The sequence below is a fragment of the Phaenicophaeus curvirostris genome, chromosome 29 (assembly GCF_032191515.1).
Source record: "Phaenicophaeus curvirostris isolate KB17595 chromosome 29, BPBGC_Pcur_1.0, whole genome shotgun sequence".
Classification (NCBI taxonomy): domain Eukaryota; kingdom Metazoa; phylum Chordata; class Aves; order Cuculiformes; family Cuculidae; genus Phaenicophaeus; species Phaenicophaeus curvirostris.
In genome coordinates, this window is record NC_091420.1 from 2,198,811 (window position 1) to 2,216,135 (window position 17,325).

General features: G+C 61.6%; 1 protein-coding gene across 1 annotated transcript; it reads left to right on the forward strand.

Moving 5' to 3' along the window:
* The first annotated feature begins 821 nt into the window (after positions 1 to 821).
* HCN3 (hyperpolarization activated cyclic nucleotide gated potassium channel 3) lies at positions 822 to 11,309 on the forward strand. The gene is made up of 8 exons (XM_069878726.1): positions 822 to 1,239; positions 5,144 to 5,573; positions 6,567 to 6,728; positions 7,519 to 7,737; positions 8,099 to 8,245; positions 8,334 to 8,574; positions 9,406 to 9,570; positions 10,174 to 11,309. Exons 1-8 carry the CDS (start codon positions 947 to 949, stop codon positions 11,301 to 11,303), a joined length of 2,787 nt encoding a protein of 928 aa, XP_069734827.1. The 5' UTR covers positions 822 to 946; the 3' UTR covers positions 11,304 to 11,309.
* The last annotated feature ends 6,016 nt before the right edge of the window (positions 11,310 to 17,325 follow it).

Here is a 17,325-nt window from a genome sequence, read left to right on the forward strand (position 1 = left end):
TCAGCCTATCACGGCCCCGCCTACCGCTCTAATCCCCGCCCACCGCGTCGCCATCTGCCAATCGAGGCCCCGCCCACCGCTCTAAGCCCCGCCCACCGCGTCGCTCTCCGTGCGTCAAGGCCCCGCCCACCGAGCTAGGCCCCGCCCACCGCCTCGCTATCTGCTCACCAGGGCCACGCCTACCGCTCTAAGCCCCGCCCACCGCCTCGCCCTCTGCTCATCAAGGCCACGCCTACCGATATAAGCCCCGCCCACCGCCTAGCTCTCTGCTCGTCAAGGCCCCGCCCACCGAGCTAGGCCCCGCCCACTGCCTCGCTCTCAGCTCAACGAGGCCCCGCCTACCGCTCTAAGCCACGCCCCCGCACCACCCTCTGCAAATCGAGGCCACGCCCACCTCTCTAAGCCCCGCCCACCCCCTCGCTCTCAGCTCACCAAGGCCACGCCTATCGCTGTAAGCCCCGCCCACCGCGCCGTTCTCTGCCACTCGGGGCCACGCCCACCGCTCTAAGCCCCGCCCACCGCCTCGCTCTCTGCTCATCAAGGCCCCGCCCACCGCGCTAGGCCCCGCCCATCACCCAAACGGCCACGCCCACCGCTCCGCGCCCCCGCCCCTCGCGCCCCGCCCCGCCCGCCCGGGGTCCCCGCGCCGCCGCCGCCGCCTCCTCCTCCCGGGCCTCGCTGCCGCTCGGCTCGCCGCCGCCGCCGCCCCGGTGCTGCCGGCGCCTCCTCCGCTGGCGGCGGGGCCCGGGCGCCGCGCCTCCGGCGGGGGAGCAACAGGCGGGCTCCGTGGGAGCCGCGGCCGCCGGTGAGCGAGCGCACAGCCGGTTACCGAGCGGCTCGGGGCGGCGAGCGAGAGAGCAGCCGCCCGGGGCCGGGCATGTGCGGCGGGGCGCGGGGCAGGGCGCCCGGGCAAGGGCGTTTGAAGGAAACGTGAGGAGGAGGCGGCATGGAGGCGGCGGCGGCGGGCCGGAGCCCCGAGCCGCGGGAGAAGCCGCCGGTAGCGGATGGGGAGGCGGCGGGGGCGCCGGCCTCGCCGGTAGCGACGGAGCCGATCGTGGCGGAGGGCGAGACGGCGGCGGCGGCGGGGACGTTCGTGCAGCGGCAGCTCGGGGCGATGCTGCAACCGGCCGTGAACAAGTTCTCGCTGCGCATGTTCGGCAGCCACCGGGCCGTGGAGATCGAACGGCAGCGGGTCAAGTCGGCCGGTGCCTGGATCATCCACCCCTACAGCGACTTCAGGTGCGACCCCCCCGGGGCCCCGCGCCCGGGGCCGCCGCCGCCGCTGCGCCCGGGGCCGCCGCTGTCCGTGGTGCTGAACGCGGCGACCGGCCCCGCGGGGCAACAAGTGGTGGTGGCGGCGCCGGGACCCGGGGTTGGCGGCGGGGGGGTGGCGGGGAGCGAGTTCCCGACGCCACCGGGACTGGGGAGACGGGTTCCCACCGACACCGAGGCGGAGAGAACCGGGGTAGCGCCGTCACCGGCGGAGGTGACCCGGGCTGCGATCCCCCCGCCACCGGGGGAGCTGCTGTCCCTGGTCTGGGATCCCCCCGGTCTGGGATCCCCCCGTTACCGGGGCAGCTGCTGTCCCTGGTCTGGGATCCCCCCCGTTACCGGAGGAGCTGCTCCCCCAGTCTGCGATCCCCCCGGTCTGGGATCCCCCGGTCTGGGATCCCTCCATTACCGGGCCAGGGGAGGTGGGTTCCCACCGCCACCGGGGGAGCTGCTCCGGTCTGGGATCCCCCCCGTTACCGAGGGAGCTGCTGCCCCTGGTCTGGGATCCCCCGGTCTGGGGTCCCCCCATTACCGGGGGAGCTGCTGCCCCTGATCCCCGGATCCTCCGGCCTGGGATCCCCCGGTCTGGGATCCTCCAGTCTGGGATCCCCCGGTCTGGGGTCCCCCCGTTACCGGGGAGTTACCCCAGTCTGCGATCCCCCCGTTACCGGGGAAGCTGCTGCCCCGGTCTGGGATCCTCCGGTCTGGGATCCCCCATTACCGGAGGAGCTGCTGTCCCGATCTAGGATCCCCCTCGGTACCGGGAGAGCTGCCCCGGTGCATCCTCCCCGCCCCGAGAGCCCCGGGTCCGGTGCCAACCCCCCCCGATCCCCGGTCTGTCCCGTAGGAACCGGGCAACTTTCTTCTTGCTCAGCCCCTCCCGGTCCCGAGCCGGTGACCTCCGCCGCCCCGGTTCCGGTGTGCGAGTTGGAGGCAGGAGCTGCCCCTTCGCCTCCTTGCGAAGCTTCTTCTCGACACCGTTTTTTTTGGGGGGGTGGGGGACACACAAGACCCCGTGATCTCCCGGTACCGGGAAGCCAGACGGCACGGCACCCGCCGAGGCCTGGCTGACGGTGTCACCGGGATGGCACGGAGAGCTCGGGGACGGAGGATGTGGGAGGAACTGGGTGTCACGGGGATGTTGAGTCATGTAGGGTGGGTTTTCTCTATGGGGGATGAAGCTGCCAGGCAAGTCATCTCCGCAGCGAGCTGTGACACAGCCCGTGTCCCCAACCCGGGGGAGACATCACCCTCCGTAGGGCCGTGGCACCTGTAGCCACCTCCTGTCATCGCTGCTCGTGCTCCACACCGAGGGCTACAAACCCTTGGAGCCTTTTTCTTGAGGAAGCCAACCCCAAGTTGGCGACCCTGAGCTCCACGAGAGCGGCTCGTGCAGCCGATGCCCTAGAGTCATAGAATCACAGAATCACCAGGTTGGAAGAGACCCATCGGATCATCGAGTCCAACCCCCCCAGCTCTCTCAGCCGCTTCTCTTCTTCTCCAGCCCCCTCCCCAGCTTCGTTGCTCTTCTCTGCACTCGCTCCAGAGCCTCAACATCCTTCTTGTGGGGAGGGGCCCACAACTGACCCCAGGATTCGAGGAGCGGTCTCCCCAGGGCCGAGGCCAGAGGGAGAAGAACCTCCCTGGCCCTGCTGGCCACGCCGGCTCTGATCCAAGCCGGGGTGCCCAGCGCTGAAGGTGACATGAAGTGAGCTGGCAGGTGGACAGCCGGCAGGATTACGGTGTTTATCACATGAAGGGCATCCAGAAAGGCCACTGAGATCAGGGACCCGCGTGTTAAGCCCGACACAGAGTAAAGGACAGGGAAAGGGGCTCCAGGAAAGCTGGGAAGGGGCTCTGGATCAGGGAGGGCAGGGACAGGATGAGGTGGAATGGTTTTGAGCTGCAAGAGAAGAGATTGAGATGAGATCTTAGGGAGAAATGTTCTTCTGTGAGGGTGGGGAGGCCCTGGCCCAGGTTGCCCAGAGCAGGGGTGGCTGCTCCATCCCTGGAGGGGTTCAAGGCCAGGTTGGATGGGGCTTGGAGCCCCTGATGCAGTGGGAGGTGTCCCCATGGCAGAGGTGGGACTGGATAGATTTTGAGGTCCCTTCCAACCCAAACCATTCTACGATTCTAAAAATTTTACACCTAAATCAGAATCACAACACAGGGTAAGAAAAACCCGTGGGCTTCTTGTCATGGGCAAAAGCCAGTTTGGATCCACGAAGCCCTAAGAGTTGCCCAGAGATACCCCTTGGAGGTTCAGGTCTGCACCTAGAGCCAGGGCTGGGCTAACAGGGGCACCTGAAGGTGGAAGCTCCTCCAGGCACCCATAAAGATACGTTCGTGTGAAGATTAAAAACATCTCAGCCACATTTGCATGTGAATGGGGATGTGGAATTTCATGGCTGAACCAAGCACTAATCAAGTGATAGGACGAGAGAAAATGGCCTCAAGTTGCACCAAGGGAGGTTTAGATTGGATATAAGGAAATATTCCGTTACTGAGAGAGTGGTGAAGCCCTGGCAGAGGCTGCCTGGGGCAGTGGTGGAGTCTCCATCCCTGGAGGGGTTCAAAAACTGTGTAGATGTGCTGCTTTGGGACATGGGTTAGTGATTGATGGGAATGGTTGGACTCCATGATCTGGTGGGTCTTTTCCAACCTGGTGATTCTATGATTCTATGATTCTACGGTTTGGTCATCTTGGTGGTGTTGGGCTGATGGTTGGACTGGATGAGCGTTGAGGTCTTTTCCAACCTTTATGATTCAATAAACTGCTTCCAGGTGCCTCTTGGCTTTTCTTCTGAAGCCTCTAAGCTTGTCCACTCTCAGAAGAAGGAGGTGGATTAGGGGGTCCTGCAGGGCCAGGGCTGCAAAGCTCCTTCCCTGCCCTCACCACCAGCCCCTTTGAGGTTAGATTTGTTCCTCCCACCTTCTCCGCGGTGATGGAACTTGTCTGTCCTTGCTTGGCCGCTGCCTGGCTCACCCGGGCTACAATCCAAACGACGTCCCTGGCTCCCGAGTCCCTCAGCCGCCCCAGAATCTCGGCACTCGGTTTGCATAACCAGAAAAGCTGATTCTAAATCCCTCTAAGCCAGCCTGGATGGTGTCAGGGAGCCGGTGGAAGGCAGGGAGCTCCAAGGAGCAAAACCCACACCCTCCTCGCTTTCCCACAGGGCAGATGTCAAGTCTGGGGTGGGGGCATGTATTGCCATGAGGAGAAGGAGGAGCGGCAGCCGAGCTCCTCGAGCTCCAGCGCTCCCTTCCTACATGCACAGAGTGATGTTTGCTCCCCGAGACTCTTATCCCTGCTCCACCTCAAGAACTGGTGGAGAGGAGGAGGCTGAGGGGAGACCTCATTGCTCTCTGCAACTCCCTGAGAGGAGGTTGTGGAGAGGAGGGAGCTGGGCTCTTCTCCCAAGGGCCAGGGGACAGGCCGAGAGGGAATGGCCTCAAGCTCCGCCAGGGGAGGGTCAGGATGGACAGCAGGAAAAAATATTTCATGGAAAGGGTGATTGGGCAGTGTCCGAGGCTGCCCAGGGAGGGGGTTGAGTCCCCTTCCCTGGAGGGGTTTAAGGGCCGGGTGGACGAGGTGCTGAGGGACATGGGTTAGTGATTGATGGGAATGGTTGGACTCGATGATCCAATGGGTCTCTTCCAACCTGGTGATTCTATGGTTCTATGATTCTTCCCACACCCATGTACTCACAGAAGGGTCTTAGTCACATGCACGTACATGTCCTGAGTGCCCATCTCTCCAGGATGTGCTCGTTTCTCCCATTTTGATCCCGGGTTCTCTTTCTCACCAGCTATGTCCTGCTTCTTCCCACTCCTCCCTGCCCTGTTCGCCTCCCGCGCTCCCTCCCTGCAGGTTTTACTGGGACCTCATCATGCTGCTCCTGATGGTGGGGAATCTGATCATCTTACCCGTGGGCATCACCTTCTTCAAGGACGAGAATACCCCTCCCTGGATTGTTTTCAACGTGCTTTCGGACACTTTCTTCCTGGCTGACCTGGTGCTGAACTTCCGGACAGGAATTGTGGTGGAGGACAACACGGAGATCATCCTTGACCCTCACACCATCAAGATGAAGTACTTGAAGAGCTGGTTCCTGGTTGACTTCATCTCCTCTATCCCAGTTGACTACATCTTCCTCATCGTTGACCTGGAGACTCAGGTGGATTCTGACGTCTACAAGACAGCCCGGGCTTTGCGCATCGTCCGCTTCACCAAGATCCTCAGCCTCCTGCGCCTGCTGCGCCTCTCACGCCTCATCCGCTACATCCACCAGTGGGAGGAGGTGAGAAACTCTTGGAGCTCCAAGGTCCAAGGTCAGGGATCTCTGGCTGTGGAGTACAGCTGGCTGGAGAGCAGGAGTTCAGAGGGCTGTTCTGGGAAAAGAGGGGTGTCCCCCGGGCTCAGTGCGGGGTCCAGCCCCATTCAATGTCTTTATCAACGACCTGGATGAAGGCATCGAGTGCACCCTGAGTGAGTTTGCAGATGACACTGAGCTGGGTGGAAGCTGGATCTGCTGGAGGGTCAGGAGGCTCCAAAGGGATCTGAACAGGCTGGATCCATGGGCTGAGACCAACGGCAGGAGGGTTAACGAGGCCAAATGGCGGGTCCTGCCCTTGGGGCACAACAACCCTGAGCAGCTCCAGACTAGGAGAAGGCTGGCTGGAAAGTGCCTGGAGGAGAAGGACCTGGGGGGGTTGGTTGAACAAGAGCCAGCAGGGGCCCACGTGGCCAAGAAGGCCAAGGGCATCTTGGCTTGGATCAGACCCGGCGTGGCCAGCAGGGCCAGGGAGGTTCTTCTCCCTCTGGCCTCGGCCCTGGGGAGACCGCTCCTCGAATCCTGGGGTCAGTTGTGGGCCCCTCCCCACAAGAAGGATGTTGAGGCTCTGGAGCGAGTGCAGAGAAGAGCAACGAAGCTGGGGAGGGGGCTGGAGAAGAAGAGGAGCGGCTGAGAGAGCTGGGGGGGTTTAGCCTGGAGAAGAGGAGGCTGAGGGGAGACCTCATTGCTCTCTGCAACTCCCTGAGAGGAGGTTGTGGAGAGGAGGGAGCTGGGCTCTTCTCCCAAGGGCCAGGGGACAGGACGAGAGGGAATGGCCTCAAGCTCCACCAGGGGAGGGTCAGGCTGAACATCAGGAAAAATGTTTTCATGGAAAGGGGGGTGGACGAGGTGCTGAGGGACATGGGTTAGTGATTGATGGAATGGTTGGAGTCGATGATCCAGTGGGTCTCTTCCAACCTGGTGATTCTATGATTCTGTGATCTCCTGCCTCTTCCTCAGATCTTCCATATGACGTATGACCTGGCCAGTGCTGTCGTGAGGATCTTCAACCTCATCGGCATGATGCTGCTGCTGTGTCACTGGGATGGCTGCCTCCAGTTCCTGGTGCCCATGCTGCAGGATTTCCCCGAGGATTGCTGGGTCTCCATCAACCACATGGTGGTGAGCGCGCTGTGCCGGCCGCGCATCTACCAGGGGAGGAAAGGGTTTGGTTACACATCTCGGAATTGAAGGCTGGAGCTGCCTGGATCCACGAGCAGCGTCTCTCCAGTCACAGCAGTGAGATGGGGTAGAGGGAATCTCTGCATCACCTCCCCATCTCAGCCCTGGATATGGAACCTCATCTGGAGGGTTGGGTGCAGTTCTGGAATCCTCAACATAAGAAGGAGATGGAGCTGTTAGAATGGGTCCAGAGGAGGCTACAATGATCCAAGGGCTGGAGAACCTCCCGTATGAGGCCAGGCTGAGAGAGTTGGGGTTGTTCAGCCTGGAGATGAGAAGGCTCTGGGGGGACCTTATGGGGACCTTCCAGTATCTGAAGGGGCTACAAGAAAGCTGGGGAGGGACTTATAACAGGCATGTAGTGATAGGACAAGGGGGAATGGCTTTAAATTCGATAGGGGAAGATTTAGAGTGGATAGAAGGAGAGGATCCTTCACCATGAGGGTAGTGAGGTCCTGACCCAGGTTACCCAGGGAAGCTGTGGCTGCCCCATCCCTGGAGGTGTTCAAGGCCAGGTTGGATGGTGCCTTGAGCAGCCTGGTCCAGTGGGAGGTGTCCCTGCCCATGGCAGGGGGGTTGGAATTAGACGATCTTTAAGATCCCTTCCAACTCAAACCATTCTATGATTCTATGACTGGGGGGGGTCTCTGGACTCCCTGGCTCTGGGAAGAGGGGCTCGGATGGTCCATCCCAGCAGTTTCTTCCACCGCGGCCATTCCCTCGTTTGCAGAACGACTCCTGGGGGAAGCAGTACTCGCACGCCCTGTTCAAGGCCATGAGCCACATGCTCTGCATCGGCTACGGCCAGCAGGCGCCCGAGGGCATGACCGACGTCTGGCTCACCATGCTGAGCATGATCGTGGGGGCCACCTGCTACGCCATGTTCATCGGCCACGCCACCGCCCTCATCCAGTCGCTGGACTCGTCGCGGCGCCAGTACCAGGAGAAGGTCAGCAGGGTTGGGGGAGCAAGTCCCTGGGTGCTGGGGGATGATGTCCAGCTCCTGATCTCTGCCCTCTCCTCTTGCCCGGGGGTGTGGGACGGGGGTCATGCTGCAGTGTGGGTTGAGATGCTCCATTCATGATGTTGGGGCTCCCATCCTGGACTCTGCCCTGGGGCCCCGAGCGCACGGGGATGCTGTCACCTGCCCCCGAGGTGGCTTTTGGGACAGGGGTGGCTGGATCCCAACCCCGTCAGGAGCTGCTTCTCACTCCAGGAGAGGGGAAGCGTTGCCCAGCATCGCTGCCGGCTTCCAGCACGATGCAGCTCGCTTCAACGCAGCCCCGTGTGGCTCTGCCTTGTCCCCACAGTACAAGCAGGTGGAGCAGTACATGTCCTTCCACAAGCTACCCGGGGACACGCGCCAACGCATCCACGAGTACTACGAGCACCGCTACCAGGGCAAGATGTTTGATGAGGAGAACATCCTCGGGGAGCTCAGTGAGCCGCTCAAAGAGGTATGAGCAGCCCCTCCAGGGCTGGTGACTTGTGAGAGGGAAGGTGATGCTTGCTGGGGTCTCTACTGACCTTCTCCTCGCCCCGCAGGAGATCATCAACTTCAACTGCCGCAACCTGGTGGCCAACATGCCCCTGTTTGCCAACGCGGACCCCAACTTCGTGACCGCTATGCTGACCAAGCTGCGCTTTGAGGTCTTCCAGCCCGGGGACTTCATCATCCGTGAAGGCACCGTGGGCAAAAAGATGTACTTCATCCAGCACGGGGTGGTCAGCATCCTCACCAAGGGCAACAAGGAGACAAAGCTGTCTGATGGCTCCTACTTTGGGGGTGAGGCTGGGCTGGGGGACCCGGGGAGCAGCCAAGGGGCAGGAGCTGGGGCATCCCTGATGTTTCTATATCCATCTCCTCTTGCCTTGCCGTGCACCTCACCTCAGGTTCTGGGGCTCAGAAGTCCAACCCTTTGTACTTACGGGGTACCTTGTCCAGCAAATTGAATCCAAGAAACCAGCAGTGAGTCCTGAATTCTGCCTGGCTTGGGCGTAGAGGGCATCCACCCGCCCCACCTCTGGCTGGGGAGGAGGGTGCTTTAAAGCAGAGCATCTGAGCTAGTTTGAAGGCTACAAGCACAGGTTTGGGAGAGAAAAAGGGCCAGGTGATTGCTGCAGCCATGGCCAAAGGGTGTCTCCATGGTCAAGGAAGGGAAGAAGAAGCTGTGCCGGGCTGAGGGCGCAGTCGTGGCTGTTCAAACTGGGTCTGTTTCTCCTCTGGAGTTGTGCTCCGTGTCAGAGAATCATAGAATCACCAGGTTGGAAAGGACCCACCGGATTATCGAGTCCAACCATTCCCATCAATCACTAACCCATGTCCCTCAGCACCTCGTCCACCCGGCCCTTAAACCCCTCCAGGGAACGGGACTCAACCCCCTCCCTGTTCCAATGCCCAATCACCCTTTCCATGAAATATTTTTTCCTGCTGTCCAGCCTGAGCCTCCCCTGGTGGAGCTTGAGGCCATTCCCTCTCGTCCTGTCCCCTGGCCCTTGGGAGAAGAGCCCAGCTCCCTCCTCTCCACAACCTCCTCTCAGGGAGTTGCAGGGAGCAATGAGGTCTCCCCTCAGCCTCCTGCATCATCCTCACACCCGAATTTATCTCTTCCTGCAGAAATCTGCCTGCTGACACGAGGCAGGCGCACGGCCAGCGTGCGAGCCGACACCTACTGCCGCCTCTACTCCTTGTCGGTGGACAACTTCAACGAGGTGCTGGAGGAGTATCCCATGATGCGCAGAGCCTTCGAGACCGTGGCCATGGACCGGCTGGACCGTATAGGTGAGGAGCAGCTTCTGGGTCCAGCACGGCCGCCAGGGGACAAAGCCCCTCTAGCCCCACAAGTAACAGCATCACGGATCCCCTGGGTGATGGGGACAGGACGAGAGGGAATGGCCTCAGCTCCACCAGGGCAGGGTCAGGATGGACATTAGGAAAAAATATTTCATGGAAAAGGGTGATTGGGCAGTGTCCGAGGCTGCCCAGGGAGGGGGTTGAGTCCCCTTCCCTGGAGGGGTTTAAGGGCCGGATGGACGAGGTGCTGAGGGACATGGGTTAGTGATTGCTGGGAAAGGTTGGACACGCTGATCCGATGGGTCTTTTCCAACCCGGTGATTCTATGATTCTCTGATATTTGCGCTGTCTGGTGTTGGCCAGCTGCTTGTCTTCGTATCCCCTCACCCGTGGAGGATGAGCAGGACCCCAGCCCCTAGCCTGGAACCTCTGGAGCCAGGACTCCCCTGTTTCATCCCTGCTTCTCCCTCTACCCCTGCCCAACCCATCCCCAAAGTCTTGCTTCCCTTCGGCACACGGATGAGGTTCTCCTGTCCCTTCCCCGCTGTCACCTCCACTCCCAGAGCGATGACCCCTCTTCCTCCCACCCAGGGAAGAAGAATTCCATCCTGCTCCGCAAGCGAGCCGAGCACAGCGCGGGGCCCATGAACAACGAGATCATCCAGCAGATCGTGAAGCACGACCAGGACGTGGCCCACAACATCCAGGACCTGCAGCAGATGGCGATGGGCCGGGAGCTGAGCGGCAAGCCGGTCATCTGGGAGCCGCTGGTGCACGCGCCCCTGCAAACAGCGGCCGCCACCACCAACGTGGCCATCGCCTTGACTCACCAGCACAGCCTCCAAGCCCACATCTTCTTGCCTCCTTCGTCCATCTCCAGCCCGCTCTCTCCGGAGGCCACGCTGCTCGCCAAGCCCGTGCGTCGCTCCCAGCCCAGCCTGGGGGGCTCGCGCCCCTCCTCGGTCAGCTCCCCGTCCGGGGCGCAGTCCCATCTCCAGACGCCGGCTGCCGGGTCGCCTTCCTCCCCCATGGTCCAGGCGCCTCTGGAGAGCGGGAGCCAGAGACCGAGCCACGCGGCGCAGCCTCTGCCGCGCGCGACGCCGAAGGGCGAGCAGCCGGCGGCGGCCAAGCAACCTCCGGCTGGTTCCCAACCCCAGCTCTCCAAATCCCGGGGCGCCTCGGTTTCCACCTCACTGCTGCAACAGGCGGCAGGGGCTCCGTCCCCCAGCTCGGAGCAGGCGCTGCCGGCAGGGAGAACGCTCCACTACAGCCTGTCGCGAGCCACCGGCTCCCACATCTCTCTCCTGATGCAGCCCCAGCAGCTGGTGAAGCACAGGAGCATCCAGGGCTTGCCCGTGGGGCGGCTCACCCAGGACGTCCGGCTCCTTTCGGCCTCCCAGCCTTCCCTCCCCAATAAAGTGGCCCAGCAAAGCGACGGGAGCTCCTTGCAGCAGGGCAGAAAATCTGCAGGGAACCTGGCCCGTAGATCTTCTCCTTCGGTCGCTGGGCTCCTCGCCAAGCCATGTCCCGCGATCCCAGGGCACCCGCAGCCGATGCCTTCCGGATCGCTGGCTCAACCCAATCGCCCCGTGACGGGAGCGTCCACCCCGCAGTCCCCGGTTGCCACGTCCAGGCAGGCAGCGGGTCCCTCCCGCAAGGGCTCCGTGGCTTTCGGCCCCGAGGTGGAAACGGGGAAACCCAAACTCCCGTCCAACATGTGAGGGTCGACGGCACCGAGCGCAGGCAGGAGGGACCCGGGCACCTCGGTGGCCCCTGTGGCAGGAGAGGCAGAGCGCCTGGAGAAGGCTCCCAGCCCCGGCTGCGTCACAGGGAAGGTGAGGTGGGAGCCCAGCGACGTGGACTGGCCGCTCCGGGCATGGGGGGACGGCAGGGATGAGTGGGGAGCAGCCCCAGAGCTTCTGGCTGCGTGACGAGGGGGCTCTCCCCTCCTTGCTCCATCGCCAACTCTCCTTGCGCTCCTCTAGGAGTCAACAAGGTGGGTCAGAACCCTCGTCCAAACCCCAGCCTCCCTGGGGAACCCAGCTCCCCGCGTCTTCTCCGTGGAGGCCACAAGCCCCACGCTCTCGCCCTCGCGCCTCCTTGGAGGTGCCGGTAGCTTCAGCAGCAGCTGCTCCGTGCTCTCCCCAGAAAGTTCTGCCCGGCATCTCCGCTTCTTGGGAGTGGGAGGAGAGGCAGCCCCCCCCAGACCCGCAGCCGAGGGGGCTGGAGCCCGCAGCGGGGGCTCCCTGGGCAGGCGGAGCGCGAGCATCCTTCGGAGCAGGGTGCCAGGACCTGGGGATCCGCAGCAGGGAGCTCACTGTGACCCAAGCGGTGGAGTTGGGGGCAGATGGAGCTCCCAGCAAGCAGCTCCCCAGCTTCGGGGCGCACCCTGCCTCGGGTGCCGGGTCCCCGTGGGGTGGGGTTGGGATCTCGCCCCGCACCCAAGTGGCCTGGACCTTCGTCGTGCTCCAGCGTTCTCCGGAGACCCAGCTCTTGGAAGGATGCTCAGCCCAAGCTCTGCTCCCTGCGCTGGGCTCCCATTTCCAGATGGAGATGCCAGTCACCAGTGAGTGAGAGGGTCCCCTGAAGCGATGCCAACAACTGGGGGCACGGAGCTGCCTCCCCTCACCCTCTGGGAGCTCCGAGCGGGCAGGGGTCCCAGTGGCCACCCCCTCCAGAGCCAGTAGTCAGCAATGTGCGTTCGAGTCGTGGCTCTGCCGAGCAGCTGAGCTCCGCTTCCAGTGTTGCTTTTGGACCAACCGTGTTCCCGATCCTGGTTAGAGTAGTGTCCCCTCCCGCCCCCGCCGCGCCGCGCCAGCTGCATCCCACTTCTGGAGTCAGGAACCATGGCTTGGAGACGTGCTCTGGGGCTTCGCTGCTGCCACGCGGGCTCCACCAGCCCCCTAGCGCAGCAGAAGGTCTTGAATTTCTCCAAGTGAGGTCTTCGCTTCTCCCCCATCGTTATTTCGGGATGTCAGGACCAATCCAGACCACAGGGTTCCTCCAGCCAGCCCAGCCTGTGGGACACATCAGCCTGGTAGGAAGCCCAGCGGAGGGGATGTCCAACACTGCCTTTTTTTTCATGGACTTAACTCCTCTTTCCCCACCCAGCCCTGCGTCCTGCTCCATCCCTGTGGTCCATGTCTCCCCGCAGCCCCTCGGGAAGGGGTCTGCAGCCGGGGTGGCGTAGCCTGTGTTTACACTGCGCGATGTAGATGTTTTAGTGGTCATCCTAGATGTTCCTCACAGAGCACGTGGACCAGCCCGGACGGCACCGAGCACGGCACCGCGTCCTTTTGGGGAGGTGAGATTGCGGCTGGAGGGGTTGGGAGGATGCCACCCGCGTGTCTCTGCAACGTGCGTGGGCGCAAGCGTAGCCACCAAAGACCACGACCCTTCTTCACTCTTGCACTCACGGCAGTCGATGTACAGAGCTTGTAGTTTTCATATTGCAGAGAATTTCAAAGCGTTTTTTTATTTTTCGGTCGGTGTACATAATGGGTTTAAATAATAAAGAAGAGATTCCGAGTTGGTCTTGGGGAGAATCCTTGGGGCTCGGCATTCCTAGTGCCCTGCTGGTGGGGGTGGGATCGGAAGGGGGGACGCGGCAGTTCCCCTCCTGCCTAAAAACCAGATCCGATCCTGGCTCTCCCTGGCACCAGGAGCAGCAAAGGCATCTTGGGGTGCCCCCACAAGTCATAGAAACACCACAGAATCATGGAATGGGTTGGGTTGGGTTGGGTTGGGTTGGGTTGGGTTGGGTTGAGTTGGGTTGGGTTGAGTTGGGTTGAGTTGGGTTGGGTTGAGTTGGGTTGGAAGGAACCTCAAAGCCCATCCAGTTCCAACCCATGTGGTGAGCAGGGACACCTCCCACTGCATCAGGGGCTCCAAGCTCCATCCAATCTGGTCTTGAACCCCTCCACGGATGGGATCTGGGGGTTCTGGTTGATGTCAAGTGAGAATCATGAAGATGATTTGGGTTGGAAGGGACATTAAAGCCCATCTACTTCCACCCCTGTCATGGGCAGGGACACCTCCCACTGCATCAGGGGCTCCAAGCCCCATCCAACCTGGCCTTGAACCCCTCCAGGGATGGGGCAGCCACCCCTGCTCTGAGCAACCTGGCCTCCCCACCCTCACAGCAAAACATTTCTCCCCAAGACCTCATCTCAATTTCCCCTCTTTCAGCTCAAAAACATTCCCCTCTTCCTGCACTCCTTGACCAAAAGTCCCTCCCCAGCTTTCCTGGAGCCCTTTCAGCACTGGAAGCTGCTCTAAGGTCTCCGCGGAACCTTCTCCAGGCTCAACAACCCCAACTCTCTCAGTCTCTCCTCATACAGGAGCTTCTCCAGCCCTTGCATCATCTCCGTAGCCTCCTCAGGACTCGTTCCAACAGCTCCATATCCTCCCTGCGCTGAGGACTCCAGAGCTGGACACGGGGAGCCCAAAGCCAACAGGTCCCCTCACTCACCCCGTCCCCGTAGGCAGATTAATGTTTAATCTGTGGTTATTTTCCCCTTCCATCTCCCTTCCGTTCATTAACCAAGGGGGAGGGGGATGTTTGATCCTCCCTGATTGCAGAGCAGACTCTGGGCATTAACTGGATTAAATAAAGGTCACACAGAGCGAGAGGGGCCGGGGCGTCCGTGGCACAACGACCCACGCTGCAGCTCAGCCTCGTTCCAAATGCATCCCTCTGTCACCCAAAACCAATAAAAGAAGAAGCTCCCAGAACGAAGCGTTTTGTTTAGAGAGGAGGAATTGCTTCCATTCTGCACTGGGCGCTGGGTAGAAGATCTTCCACAAAGCTACAACATCTACCGAGGATGCAAATGGTCTGTTTATACAAAACTGATGTTCAAAATCCCACCTGGCAAGGTTACACCAACCTCATAGAGACGTTCATAGAATCACAGAATCACCAGGTTGGAAAAGACCCATCGGATCATCGAGTCCAACCATTCCCATCAGTCACTAACCCATGTCCCTCAGCACCTCGTCCACCCGGCCCTTAAACCCCTCCAGGGAAGGGGACTCAACCCCCTCCCTGGGCAGCCTCGGACACTGCCCAATCACCCTTTCCATGAAATATTTTTTCCTGCTGTCCATCCTGACCCTCCCCTGGTGGAGCTTGAGGCCATTCCCTCTCGTCCTGTCCCCTGTCCCTTGGGAGAAGAGCCCAGCTCCCTCCTCTCCACAACCTCCTCTCAGGGAGTTGCAGAGAGCAATGAGGTCTCCCCTCAGCCTCCTCTTCTCCAGGCTAAACCCCCCCAGCTCTCTCAGCCGCTCCTCTTCTTCTCCAGCCCCCTCCCCAGCTTCGTTGCTCTTCTCTGGACTCGCTCCAGAGCCTCAACATCCTTCTTGTGGTGAACTGACCCCAGGATTCGAGGAGCGGTCTCCCCAGGGCCGAGGCCAGAGGGAGAAGAACCTCCCTGGAGGCTGCACCAGCAGCCCAGCCCTGCGGATGGTGGGGAGCTGGTGGCTGGGCACAAGACATGGAATCGTATTTGCAAGAAAATGCTCTTTTGGCTTCTGGCAGCCTCGCCGTGTGCTGCGGAGCGGCTTGGTGGGTCGTGCAGAGCCAGACCCGAGCGCTGGCTGCATCCCGGTCCTGCAGCAGGACGCTGGGGCTGGGGCCCGTTAGCCTGCACGCCCTCTTATAATCAGGCTGGCTTCGGTGTAATCTGAAATAATCAAATTAGCAAGAAACCAGTAATCAGCTCTGATCTCATCGTTTGTCACGGAGCCTAATTCACACGGGTGGCAGGGCAGCCGCCAGCGCCCTGCGGCGACGCAGCCCCACGGGGAAAGCCAGAGGGACAAGGTGCAAAATACGTTCTCCTCGTTTACTACAAGCATCCTGATCCCAGAACCAAAGACGCTTGGTTTTTACTACAAACACGCCAAGGGGAGGGGATTCTGCCCCTCTGTTCCTCTCCTGTGAGATCTCATCTGGAGGGTTGTGTCCAGTGCTGGGATCCTCAACAGAAGAAGGAGATGGAGATGTTGGAACGAGTCCAGAGGAGGCTACAAGGATGATGCAAGGGCTGGAGAACCTTCTGTACGAGGACAGGCTGAGAGAGCTGGGGGGGTTTAGCCTGGAGAAGAGGAGGCTGAGGGGAGACCTCATTGCTCTCTGCAACTCCCGGAGAGGAGGTTGTGGAGAGGAGGGAGCTGGGCTCTTCTCCCAAGGGCCAGGGGACAGGACGAGAGGGAATGGCCTCAAGCTCCACCAGGGGAGCCTCAGGCTCAACATCAGGAAAAAATTGTCACATTAAGGGTCACTGGAACAGGGAGGGGGTTGAGTCACCTCTCCTGGAGCAGCTAGAGGCAGTTTCCTCTCATCTCATCCCTTGTTACTTGGGAGAAGAGACCAGCACCCACCTCTCTACAACCTCCTTTCGAGGAGCTGTGGCGAGCGATTAGGTCTCCCCTCAGCCTCCTCTTCTCCAGATTAAACAATCATAGAATGATAGAATAGTTTGGGGTGGAAGGGACCTTAAAGCTCATCCAATTCCACCCTCCCTGCCCCAGCTCTGCAAGGGCACCTGACCAGGGCGTGGGGCATCTCAGCTCCGAAGCCCCCACGTTCCTGGCTTTCAACAATGATGGGGGGGGGGTGGGATTAGCAGGCAACAAGGCAGAGATTGATTAAACCGGGGTTAGCGGAGATGAGAGGATTACGGTGGATAAGTGGGAGATTGCCAATCAGTGGTGGGGAGGGAGCTGCAGGACGAGCCGTGGAGGGATGCCCCTGCAGAGCTGCACCCCCCCAGCGAGGCCACGAGGCCGATGGAGAAGCCAGACCTCAACCCACACCTGGGACCTCACCTGCTCCCAAAGGTGTGAGGAGCACCCCACCCATCCCTGCCCCCCCCAGCTGCCCCACTGCACCCCTACACCCCCAGCTTTGCTGCATCCCTGCACCCCCAGCTGCCCCCCCAGCTCCACTGCACCCCTGCACCCACACTGCACCCCTATAATCCCAGCTCTGACACATCCCTGCACCCTCAGCTGCCCCCCCAGCTCCACAGCACCCCTGAACCCCCCAACTGCCCCCCCCCAGCTAGAGTGCACCCCTGCAGCCACGCTGCACCCCCTTTCCCCAGCTCCACTGCACCCCTGCACCCACACTGCACCCGATATCCCCGGCTCTGCTGCATCCCTGCACCCCCCAGCTGCCCCCCCAGCTCCACTGCACCCCTGAACCCCTCAGCTGCCCCCCCAGCTCCACCGCACCCCTGAACCCCTCAGCTGCCCCCCCAGCTCCACCGCACCCCTGAACCCCCCAGATGCCCCCCAGCTCCACTGCACCCCCAGCTGCCCCGAGTTCTGCTGCACTCCTGCACCTCTGCACCCCCGCACCCCACTGCACCCCCTCGCCCCCCAGCTCCACTGCACTCCCAGCTGCCCCCCTGCCCCCACAGCTCCACTGAACCCCTGCACCCTCCTGCACCCCCCATCTGTCCCCCAGCTCTGTTGCCCTCCATCTCTCTTGCACCCCTGCACCCCCACATCCCACTGCCCCCTCGCCTTCCCCTTCCACGCACTGCAACCCCCTGCACCCCCCCACTGCACTGCAACCCCCTCCCCCACTGCAACCCCCTGCACCCCCCACCCCACTGCAACCTCCTGCACCCCCCCACCCCCCTGCATCCTCCACCCCCCTGCACCCCCCCTACATCCCCCTGCACCCCCCTACAACCCCCTGCACCCCTCACCCCACTGCAACCCCCTACAACC